The sequence below is a fragment of the Pelophylax lessonae genome, assembly GCF_965119305.1.
Source record: "Pelophylax lessonae genome assembly, chromosome: 2".
Taxonomy (NCBI): Eukaryota; Metazoa; Chordata; class Amphibia; order Anura; family Ranidae; genus Pelophylax; species Pelophylax lessonae.
The window spans coordinates 182,167,897-182,180,811 of NC_138769.1; the positions used below are offsets into that span (position 1 = coordinate 182,167,897).

Genomic DNA, 12,915 nt, shown 5'->3' on the forward strand with positions numbered 1-12,915 from the left:
GCTTTTTTTTTTAATACTACTGATTTCGGCAATCAGCTACTTATAATAGGGCAGTGATAGTGTGGGGGGCAATCTGACACTAATTGATGATGTGGAGGGGGACTAGCAAACTGCCACTGACATCACCAGTGACATTAATAAAGTGATCAGTGATAATACTATACACTGTCACTGTACTAATGACACTGGGTGGGAAGGGGGTCAGGATAAAGAGGTTAAATGTGTGCCTAACTATGTGTAATGTGTGCTGCTTTTTACAAATGATCTCTCAGTTTTTCATCACTGCTTTTCACAGTGAGAGCTGAGCGGGGGGTGTGCATCCATGCACCCTAAACAAGGAAATAGGTAGCAATGTATGGGTATGTCACTTTGCTTAAAGTGGCCCCCCCGTCTGCAGTACATTGTGGGCAGGTGGGTGGCAAGTGGGTATTAAGCTAAGTTGATAGCCACTTCCTTTAGTAAGTCAACCCCACAGACTTACCCTTTCAAACTCTCTAGTCTGATGAAAAATACCCATCTTATCCAATGGCAGCAACCCCATTCAGAAGAAGTGTTTAGGGTGACTTCTATGAATGGACAATGTATATTTTAATGTCATTCTAGTTATGCTTCACTGGCAGCCATTTCTATTTACATTATATTATATTAAATATATAATTTAATGTATATGTTTACATTCTCTGAGAAAAAATCCTATATTTATCCTTTCAGAGAGAGTAAAATTTACCCCAACTAAAAAAAAAAAAAAAGAAAATGATAACTAAGTAGGTTAGAAGTGATTATTTAAGGTACAAATTAAATAGTCTTAGATAAATAAGAAACATAAATCTCTATCTTTTCCATAAATAAGGGTCATATTTGCCTCAGCTGTGACAATATAAAAATCATGCTTTTCATCAAAATATAGAATTAAATTGCAAGAAAACATGCAGTTCGTTCATGTGTAATTTAACTGTGTGACTCATAAGACCTGAATCTGTGAAGCTATGAGAATGACCAAATGCTATTTTTAACACAACAATGACAGTTGTAATGTCACTGCTTTGAAGTGGTTGAATCTGAATCTCTGCTCTATGGATGTGAGTAAGTCACCTTTTTTCACTGCACATTTGAAGCACTAAAATTAGATTTCATGCTATGCACAAATGCAGGGAAAATTGTATCTTCACTTTAGCATGCATTTTCAGCACTGTATAATAATTAGATGCATTGTCCATTATGGAATCCATCATAATAGCAATTCAGTCAGTAGAGGTGGAGGAAGAGATAACAAATGTGCATAACCTTGCAAACATTGTAATTTCTCTTTTCACAACATGACATGTATGAGTGGAACCTACCTTAAAGAGATTCATTGTAAAAATCAGTTCAGTGATGTGATGTGCAGTAAGTGAATGTGCATGAAAAAGTGGCACACAACCAAAAGTATGTTTAGAGGTCATCTTGAAATAAAAATGAGTAAATAACAATGAATTTTAAAGACATGACATATACATTATTTGCAGTGAACCCTATAGGGGGTGAATCATGCTATTTAATTCAGGTCTATTGTAGGACTCATACCTAAGCTATTGTAAAACAAAATGAATAGGAACCTAGGTAATTGCATGTGGGGCATTATAGATATATATATATATATATATATATATATATATATATATATATATATATATATATATATATATATATATATATAAATATATACATATACACACACACACCCACACATTATATACAGGTGCCTCTAAACAAATTAGAATATTATCAAAAAGTTAATTTATTTCAGTAATTCAATTCAGAAAGTGAAACTCATGTATTTCATATAGATGATACACACAGAGTGATATATTTCAAGCATTTCTTTATTTTAATTTTGATGATTATGACTTACAGCTAGAGAAAACCCAATATTCACTATCTCAGAAAATTAGAATATTACATATGACCAAAAAAAAAAAGGATTTTTAATAGAGAAATGTTGGCTAACTGAAAAGTTTGGCCATGTACAGCATAGTATGCACTCAATCCTAGGTCTGGGCTCCTTTTTGTATGAATTACTGTATCAATGTGGCGTGGCATGGAGACGATCGCCTGTGGCACTGCTGAGGTGTTATGGAAGCCCATGTTGCTTTGATAGCAGCCTTCAGCTCATCTGCATTGTTGGGTCTGGTGTCTTTCATGTTTCTCTTGACAATACCCCACAGATTCTCTATGGGTTTAGATCAGGCGAGTTTGCTGGCCAATCAAGCATAGTGATACCATGGTCATTAAACCAGGTATTGGTAATTTTGGCAGTGTGGGCAGGTGCCAAGTCCTGCTGGAAAATGAAATCAGCATCTCCACAAAGCTGGTCAGCAAAGGGAAGCATGAGGTGTTCTAGAATTTCCTAGTAGAGGGCTACGCTGGCTTTTGACTTGATAAAACACAGTGGACCAACGCCAGCAGATGACATGGCTCCCCAAATATTCACTGACTGTGGAAACTTCACAATGGAACTCATGCAACTTGGATTCTATGCCTCTCCACTCTTCATTCAGACTCTGGGACCTTGATTTCCAATTGAAATGCAGATATAGCAAGCAGGGATCAAGCACAAGCATGGACGAGGAACAAGCCAAAGGTCAGTATTGAATAATTACAGGTTGGGATTAAGCAGAAGCGTAGTCGAGGAGCAAGCCAAATGTCGGCAATGAATGGTAGCAAAGATACAAGCGGCAGCAGGATAAACAAAAGCAAGATATTGGCTGAAAAAGGCACCGTATTCTGGCAACCAGGAAGTGCAGAGACATGGCTTAAATCAGGAAGTTCATGGGAGGAGCAAAGAGTTCACGGTTCAAGGCAAATAAGATTTACGGCAAGATCATTCAAGGAATTGTCCAGGGAACTGTCTAGGGAACTATCTAGGGAACTGTGCAGCAAACAGTCCAGCAAACAGTCCAGCATTCCAGGTAGCTCGGCAAGCAGAGACATTGCCAGACACAGGTGAGGTTCAAGTCCAGGTCCTGACAACCTGTTTTAATAATCATGGTATCACTGTGCCAGCAAACTCGCCCTACCTAAACCCCATTGCGCACAGGTGTCAAACTGGCAGCCCTCCAGCTGTTGCAGAACTACAAGTCCCATGAGGTTTTGTAGTTACAAGTATGACTGCAGAGGCATGATGGGACTTGTAGTTCTGCAACAGCTGGAAAGCCACCAGTTTGACACCCCTGCCATAGGCAATCTGTGGGGTATTCTCAAGAAGAGGAAGATGAGAGACACCAGAGCCAACAATGCAGACAAGATGAATGGCACTATCAATGTCACCTGGGCTTTTATAACACCTCAGCAGTGCCACAGGTTTTCCTTGTGTTTGACCTCAGATCGGATATTAACTATTTTCTGAACTCTGCCTTTTATCTAGACTGTCATTGAACCACTCTGCCTGTCTGCCAACCGCAAGTACCTGTTTGCTTTTCTCAGTTTGTGCCTGCCCTGGCGTGGTGGCCAGGCACTATAGCATTGTGTATAAATCCTGGGGGCAACTGAGTACTGGTAGGCCTGCTTGCCTTATGGGAAAGGGGGCTGCTATAGGTGAAAAACGCATAAGCCAGCCATAATGTCTGACCACTTGCATTAGGGATAAGCGTGACACATGGTAGGGGCAAAACCCAAAGCTCATATCCATATGGAAGTAGCGGGCTAATGATTTGGTATGTGACCTTGTGTAAGATAAGGTATAGAATGTTGGCTGTCTGTAGTTTCCTGATAATCAAACTGGGCTCCCTTTACTCTGCTCTAACTAATACAGTATCAGAAGAACAATGCCTAATATGGGGAATAGACTTATAGTGGAGCTAGAAGGGAGAATTTTTTTTTCTTTTTGACAGTACAGTGGAGACATGCAATGTTTCTTTAAACAAATTATTTCTTCCCAGACTATTAACAATTGTTTATATTCTGTGTGACACTATGCAGTGTAAAGTCCCAGCTTATACCCAGCGTTTGTAAAATCTTAAGAATAGAGCCAGTGTTTGAGAGTTTGTAAATTCTGTGCACATCTTGAGGTGCTGATCCAGAGAAGAGATCAAGAGAAACAATACTGAATATGGTAGATGTGGCCTGAAATTTGGTGACAGTGGATGGAGTAGTGTCTGGAACCTGGACCCTTCTTTGCTAGAGTATGCAAAAGCCCATGCTATGGATTTGATTCTGTTTAAAGGAAACTATAATGGGTTTTGGGACATTTAAATGATTCCCAGAGAATAACAAACTGGTTAAAAAAGTAGCACAGCAGAATATCTCTATCTCGAGAAACACCTTGGGGTTATTTTACTGAAACTGGAAAGTGCGAAATCTGGTGCAGCTCTGAATAGTAATCAATCCACTTATAATTTTTTTTGTTAAAGCTTAAAGTGATATTTAGGCATTTAAAAAAAACATGTTATACACTCCCTACTCTGTGCAATGGTTTTGCATAGAGCAGCCTCGGTCCTTCTCTTCTCGGGTGCCCCACTGGCGCTCCTGGCTCCTCCCTCTTGCTGAATGCACTCTTGAGCTGGTGCTCTGCTTGTCCATTCACACACAGAGCCACTGCTCGGCCCCGGACCCTCTCTCTCCTTATTTGCTCACTGGCTATGATTGACAGCAACGGGAGACATTGGCTGTGACTGCTGTCTCAGTCACTGAGGACGGAAAGTCCCCAGAGAGCCAAAATTCTTCTACATATCGCTGGATAACAATAGTGCTCAGGTATTAGGGGAGCTGGTAGGACTGCTGCACACATAATGCATGAAGGTAAAAATCTGGAGCCTTAACAACCATTTTAACCTCCTGACCTCCAAAAGATGTACCCCCCCCCCTTCCTGAGCAAGCCATTTTTTGCAATAAGACACTGTGTTACTTTAATTGACAATTGCACTGTCATGCAATGCTGTGCCCAAATAAATTGGATGTCCTTTTTTTTTTCTACAAATAGAGCTTTTTTTTGGTGGTATTTGATCACCTCTGCGGTCTTTATTTTTTGCGCTATAAACATAAAAGGATAATTGTGAAAAAAAAACAATATTTCTTACTTTCTGCTACAAAACATATCCAATATAAAAAATTGAAAAAAATCAAATGTCTTCATCAATTTAGGCCAATATGTATTCTGCTACATATTTTTGGTAAAACCCAATAAGCGCATAGCGATTAGTTTGTGCAAAAGTTATAGCATCTTGCAAACTATGGGATATTTTTATGAATTTATCTATTCATTTTTATACTAGTAATGAGGTCAATCAGCAACTTTAAATGAGGCTGTGATATTGCGGTGGACAGTCGGACACTAACTGACCCTTTTTAAGGACCAGTGACACTAACAAAGTAATCAATGCTCAAACTATGCACTGTACTAATGGCACTGGCTGGGAAGGAGTTAAACTTCATAGCTGATCAAAGGGTTATAACTGTATGCCTAATCAGTGTTTTATTGTACTGTGGGAGGGAAAGAGATGTATCCATGTCCCTGCTGTTTTATCAAGTCCAAAGTCTGCGAAGCCCTCTACCAAGAAATTCTAGAGCACTTTATCCTTCCCTCTGGCTGACCAGCTTTATGCAGATGCTGATTTTTATTTTCCAGCTAGGCACCTGCCCACACTGCCAAAAGTACCAAAACCTGGTTTAATGATCATGGTTTCGCTGTGCCTAATAGGCCAGCAAACTCGCCTGACCTAAACCCCATAGAGAATCTGTGGGGTATTGTCAAGAGGAAGATGAGAGACACCAGACCCAAAATTGCAGATGAGCTGAAGGCCACTATCAAAGAAACCTGAACTTTCATAATACCTCAGCAGTGCCACAGGCTGATCGCCTCTAAGCCACGCCGCATTGATACAGTAATTCATGCAAAAGAAGCCCGAATCAAGTTTTGAGTGCAAATTATACTGTACGTGGACATAATTTTTAGTAAACCAACATTTCTGTATTAAAAAATCATTTTTATTGGTTGTATGTAATATTCAAATTTTCTGAGATACTGAATTTTGGGTTTTCACCAACTGTAAGCCAAAATCATCAAAATTAAAATAAATACATATTTGAAATCTATCACTCTGTGTGTAACACACCTATATAAAATATAGTTTATAGAGTTTCATTATATAAAATATAGTTTATAGAGTTTCACTTTTTGAATTGAATTACTGAAATAAATTAACATTTTGATGATATTCTAATTTTATGAGATACACCTGTATATACAGTATGTATGTATATTTATATATATATACATATATATATATATATATATATATATATATATATATACCGTATTTTCCGGCGTATAAGACAACAACTGGGCGTATAAGACGACCCCCTAATTTTCAAGTTAAAACATAGGTTTTGGGCTATATTCGCCGTATAAGACTACCCCTCTTCCGAAGCAAGGCAACACCATTGAAAAACATCAGATTTCTCATAGATCTTCAAGGTACCCTAGTACTGTAATACATGTAATCTCTCATAATATCTCCAAGGTACCCTAAGTATTACCAGTAGATGTAATCTCAAGATGCTGGCTGTGCGGGAATCCTGTACCGGTATACCGTATGTACCGTAGCTTCGGCTACATACAGTATACCGCGCTGAGCCAATCACTGTGAGCGATGTATTCTATTATTGAATGCAAAGCCTGCTCGGATTGGCAGAGTCAGAGAGGCGGGTTGATGTTTCTCCGCGGTACACTGTATGTAGCCGAAGCTACGGTACATACGGAATACTGGTACAGGATTCCCACACAGCCAGCGTCTTGAGAGATTACATCTACCGGTAATACTTATACTTAGGTTACCTTGGAGATATTATACTCGGCGTATAAGACGACCTCCCCATTTTTGGGGGATATTTTTGAGGTTCAAAAGTAGTCTTATACGCCAGAAAATACAGTGTATATATATATATATATATATATATATATATATATATATATATATATATATATATATATATAATACATATTTATTTACTCAAGGGTGAGTTACACCTGTAATCTGAATCAGACATATAAACCACCACATCAAGCAGGCTCCATTCTCACTGCAAAACCTATAGAAAATCGAGGGATGCCTAGTCTAAAATTCATCAAACCAAGTGAAAATATACAAATCACATTTTCCTGGTGAGGAGGAAAATGAGACTTGTATATTTGCACTTGTCTTGAAAAGTAAAAAAGCAATTCAAACTAATTATGGACCACACATCCTTCAAGTTGCTACATACTGTATGTATATATATATATATATATATATATATATATATATATATATATATATATATATATATATATATATATGTATATATATATATATATATATATATATATATATATATATATATATATATATATATATATATATATATATATATATATATATATATATATATATTTGTGTGCATATATATATATATATATATATATATATATATATATATATATATATATATATATATATATATATAAATGTGTGTGTGTGTGTGTGTGTGTGTTGGTTGAATGTGACGTTTTGAAAATTATCACTGCAGGTGAATCATCCTTGTGCATGTGTTTCAAATTAAGGACAATGGTAAACTACCTCTGAATGTTTGGGCCCAGGTGGTTTATCACTGTCCCCTATCTTCTCTTTTGTTTCACGAGTTAATATGAATGTCTGATATTTTTATAAAATCAGCTAGTAGAGAAGAGGTTAAACTCAACATAAGAACATTCAGTTCTGAGCTATGGTTAATCTGCAGTCAGTTCACAGATCTCTAGAATAAGAGGGAGTACAGTAAAATGCCTTATTACTCTCAGCAGGTTCCACTTTCAACCTATTAGGGGTCAGGTGAATTTAGAGAACAGCTTGAGAACATTTCAGTCTTTTATGCAGTTTTCATGCAGAGGGTCCAAGCTTCCATATTCCAAATCAGACCACATAGGGTCTTCTGTACAAATTAAGCATGTCTGGATACAGTTTTTGTCCCAGAACACAAAATAGCAAACCTGACAAACTTTAAATGATGAGGCACATTTATGGGGCTATTTTGTTAGCAATTGAACTTTAGGAAACTTTTGGCAATTTAGCAGCTTCTCATGCTTACAAAATCGAAGACTATAATACAGAAAGTATAGCGTAGAATGTAGAAAAATATTTCTTAGTAATATGTGTTTTTGACAATATTTTTTTATATAATGAGTTATAATAAAAACAATGGAAATCTGGTAAGATTTTTCACCATTATTCTTGTAACTACTTACATGTGTACTGAAAGGTCACTAAAGGGTCAGGATTAGCAAGTGATTTAGAAAAATCAGTCTAGGTGTATAAAGCCAAAAGGAGTGTTGGGAAGGGTGAATACCCCCTGCCATATTTGTATTGTTGTCTGTGTCCCAGTAGTGAGAATCACTATTTTTTTCTCTTTTTTTGAGAGATTGCCTGTATCTACTGTCGTATCTAAGAGACAAGAGGTGCAGGTAATTCTCCCTGGTGGGACAGGGATGGAAAAAATAAAAATAAAAACCTGGAAGTGGTTTTTAACAATTCCATACTCTATTCCAAAGTATTAAAAGTTTGGGTTGTGGATATATTGCAACTGGGCTAAAACCAGAAAGTCCAATCAGTTTACCATTTGCCAGAATTTTATGTAAACCAGCGTAGGAAGAACCACTTACCTGTGTTGGAGGTAAGTCTGCTTTCCAAAACCTGTGCTGTCCACTTATGTTTTGCTGTGTTTGATAAATCTCAGATAAGGTTTCAACTTACAGCCAATGTTTGAAAATGATTGGTGGCTGTAAATACATTTTTAGTAGAAACAGAATGATATACCAGGTTTTCTGTATGTGAAAAAAGTGCTGATGATCGGTGTGTTTGTGTACCAGGCATAGATTTAAGTAAAGCACTGCATGCTATCAAGCACTTTAGAAAAAATGGCTTGCATTTGAGAAGTGGAAATCAAGCATTCACTTTACATTAACATTGACCTATATAGAGGTGGTTCAACACCACTCTCTCTCCCCAAAATATATATTGTACATATACATGTATACACATGAGTATATAGGAAATGCCTGGGCTGGTTAGTATGCCAATTTATCTCTCTAAATACCTGCTCCCAGAGCTGTCATCATCTATATAGCGGAAGGGACAGGGATGGTGGTGGCATCATTGACCGTGGCCATTTTTTTTTCATTGCACACATATGGTTCTTGATGTCACTTCCATCCCCACTCCTTTGCTTATCTGCTTGCCGACTGCCCCCAGCAGATGTACTGCGGCAGGCAGCCGCTCCCAGGCAAATCGCCGTACATGTACAGTGCTAGCTCTGGGGGGTCTAGGGGGCGAGCGGGGAAGTCAGCGCGTGTGTCCGGCAGCTCCGATTGCCGCCTGACACCCCCAATCTCTCCCCGCTGACAGAGAAGGACGATCGGCTGATGTAAATACAGCCATTCATCCTTCCCCCTGGAATGATCACAGAGACCATGTGATCCTGCTATATAGGATTGCATGTCTCTATGGTCATCTCACAAGCCCAACCCCCCCACAGTTAGAATCAACCCCCTAGGCTTACATTTAACCCCTTGATCACCAACAGTATTAACACCTTCCCTACCAATGGTATTATTACAGTAACAGTGCATATTTTTAGCACTAATTACTGTAGTAATGTCACTGGGACCTCCAAAAGTGCCAAAAATGTCAGTTAGGGGTCCGATCTCTCACAGTCCCGCAAAAAATCTCAGATCACCGCCATTACTAGTAAAAAAAAACAATAAAAATTACATACATTTTCCCCGTAGTTAGTAGACATGATAACTTATGCGCAAACCAATCAAAATAAGTTTATTGCAATTTTTTTTTTACCAAAAATATGTTGGCCTAAAATGTTAAAAAATTTTGATTTTTAATTTTTTTTGAGAATGTCATATAAAAGAATGTAAAATATATATATATATTTTTTTCAAAATTGTTGCTCTTTTTTTGTTTATAGTGCAAAAAATAAAAATCGCACAGGTGATGAAATACCACCAAAAGAAAGCTCTATTTGTGGGGAAAAAAAGACGTAAATTTTGGGTACAGCGTCACACGGCTGCGCAATTGTCCATTAAAGTAATACAGTGCCGAATCGCAAAATAGGGCCTGGTCAGGAAGGGGGTAAAATCTTCGGGGCTGAAGTGGTTAAGTAATCCCTGTGACATCTGTGATTTCTAACAATACGACAGGTGCAAGTATTTGAAGTATTTATAAATAAATTCTGTAAGACATATTCACTATGCCCTGTGAGAAGACACTGCTGGCTCACAGAATTCATAAAGCTTGCCTTTAGACCTACAGAGGTGCTGAGAGGAAGAGTTTGAAGAGGCAAAGTCAGTATAGGAATCACTGCTTGTAGGCAGCAACAAATATATAGTGCTTAGAAATTGAAAGTAAACAGAAGTAGAAAGAAGAAGTAAAAAGAGTAGAAGCTGCAAAGCTTAAAGGGAATCCAGGAAGTTGAGGAACGAGATGGGCAAGGAGATAGGCAAACTTTAAAATGTGAAAGTAGACTTTTCAAGTAGGCTTATATTGGACTGTCAGAAATAACTAATGTTTGTATTGCTATGCTGGTGTTATAAAATGAAAGTGTATAAACCTCCTTTATGAAAGATATGAGGTTTTCCTGTACATAAAGCAAGGGTCAAATGTAGTATAAGGCCTCATATAATGTCAAAAGAAAATGAAACACTATATTTTTTTGTCAACTGGTCCATGTGCTTCAATAGAATTTTTAGAAGTATTGTCATCTTTCAATTCCCTATTATTGTCTATAGGACTGTTTGCTGCAGATTACAAATGGTGTTGAAATGTATATTTATGCATCAAAATTCAAGTTAAAAGAAAAAGAAAAGCACAATGATAATCATAATGTCAAAGAAAAGATGAAGGGTAGACAGTAATCCAAAATAAAAGTTAAGTTCACTGGGAAGAAATGGAAAATAATAAAATAGAAAAACTGAAAGGTCACCTAGGGAAACAGATAGCAATATATACCAGCCATACAAAAGCCAACTTATGAAATGAAAATCACTTCTTAATCCACTCAAAGAAATGAACACTATGTCCTTTTAAAATCTTAGTTAATGCTAATTAATCTCGTTTGCAGAAGCGGATGCTATTGTTTCACTGGAATTCTTTGCATCTGTTGGTTATAAAAATAGGCCGTTGTTCTCGTACAGCTGTAATCACTTGCAAAGCCTTGTTGCTTAGGTATTAATAGCCAAGGATGGCACGTAAACCATTTTGACAGTATTGCACATAGTTTTACATTTAGGATGAATTATTTCTCCAGCTATGAAATAGCTACATTCATCTCATGTTCTTTCTACCCCTTCAGGCATCGCTGACATTTGTACCGATACAAATGCTAACTTGTAAAGTGGGGATATGGGATACACTATTGTTCACTTAAAAGAGGCTTAGATTCTGTTATTTATATTTTTACAGGAACTCCACTTACTGCATGAAAGTTTCTATATCCCTGGCAGTAGGGGACAACGATACAGGATTCTGTTATAACTCCAAGATGAAATACTTTGAAAAAGCTGAGCTGAGCAAAAGCAAAGAGATCTTGTGCCCAGAAATAGAAGATTTCAGTATGCCATACAGAGAGCCAGAAATCAAGTGGTACAAGGTACAGTATGAGCTCTACTCATATTAATAAGAAGTGCAAAACTTGCAGCATAAACATTATGTACTTTTTTGCCTAGTAAATGTAATGTAATGCCTCATAGCATCACATAATTCTCATTATTATTATTTGAAGAATATATATCATTTCCCTTATTCAATGCATATATATTTGCATAGCTCCAAAATGTTTTGCAGCCAATACAATGAACGGATTTTTAAGCTATGGCAAATTAAAAAAATATCACCTTACATGGTAAGGCAACTTTCAGCCCAGGGGGCTAATACAAACCAGAGGCCCATGGTGCAGCGACTCGGCCCCCCTCTCATTCTCCCTCTTCCCATCCTCCTCCTGACCCCCGTTCCAGGCTGAAGCCCTGCTCCAGGTACTCTCTACTCACTGGCTGAATCCAGGTTCCCAACCTGGCTACCAGGGGGCGGTAGGAGGGAGCTGGGACAGCTCGGTTGGGGCTGGCCAGGGGAGGAGAGTCTCAAGTAGGGCATGGAACCGGCCTCTGCTCAGACATAGTTTACACCATCCTGCACTTCTTCATCCCGCACTCAGTAGGTCAGTGGCAGAGACATTTTACTTCTCTTCACCAGGAATCCTTGAGGCATGTCTGTGACAGAAGCAGTGCAGCCTTTTTACAGGACACCACAGCCGCCCAGGGGGCAATTTCCCCCCTGCCCCCTGGCCAAGTCCTCCTGTGTTTTAAGTAAAAGAATACAAACAAATCCTCATGATCTGAGGAGGCCTTTGGATTTCTAGAAGGCACACCAGGCATTCGGGCTGCTATCTCTACATCAAGAGGTCCACTATTGGGTCCTCCGTTTTAATAATACACCTCCTGAAGAGGCAGGTGCCTATCAACACTGAGCTGGACATTGAAAAGAGAGTCCAATTTTGTATGCACAATACTTTTTGAGCTCCTTCTTAAAACTGAGGGAAACTATGGTTGATATTTTCAAAGCTGGAATGTCCACAGCACTGTTGCTATAGAAAAACCAGCCCATCTCTCTCATAGTGATTTTATTGGAAAAAAAAAAAAAAAAGGTAATAATGACAATGGGGGAATAGAACCCAGTGAAGTAGATTGTAAAAGTCAATCAAGTGAATTGTCATTCCCTGTGCTGAATATATTGTGTAACTTAGCTTCTTTTAAAGAGAATTACAATACTTGCAGGAATAAATCTAGCTCTCTTTCAAAAACTTAAAAAAGCAAACCTAATCTTTTCTCTACAGAGATAATTTTTG

At 37.9% G+C, this 12,915-nt stretch overlaps 1 protein-coding gene across 1 annotated transcript in view; it reads left to right on the forward strand.

Annotated features, from left to right (window-relative positions):
• The window catches only part of IL1RAPL1 (interleukin 1 receptor accessory protein like 1), a 1,835,933-nt gene that overhangs the window by 1,097,689 nt on the left and 725,329 nt on the right, over window positions 1-12,915 (forward strand). The window contains exon 4 of the mRNA XM_082248500.1: window positions 11,478-11,664. Within this exon, the coding sequence (XP_082104626.1) occupies window positions 11,478-11,664 (187 nt within the window). The remainder of the gene's footprint in view (window positions 1-11,477; window positions 11,665-12,915) is intronic.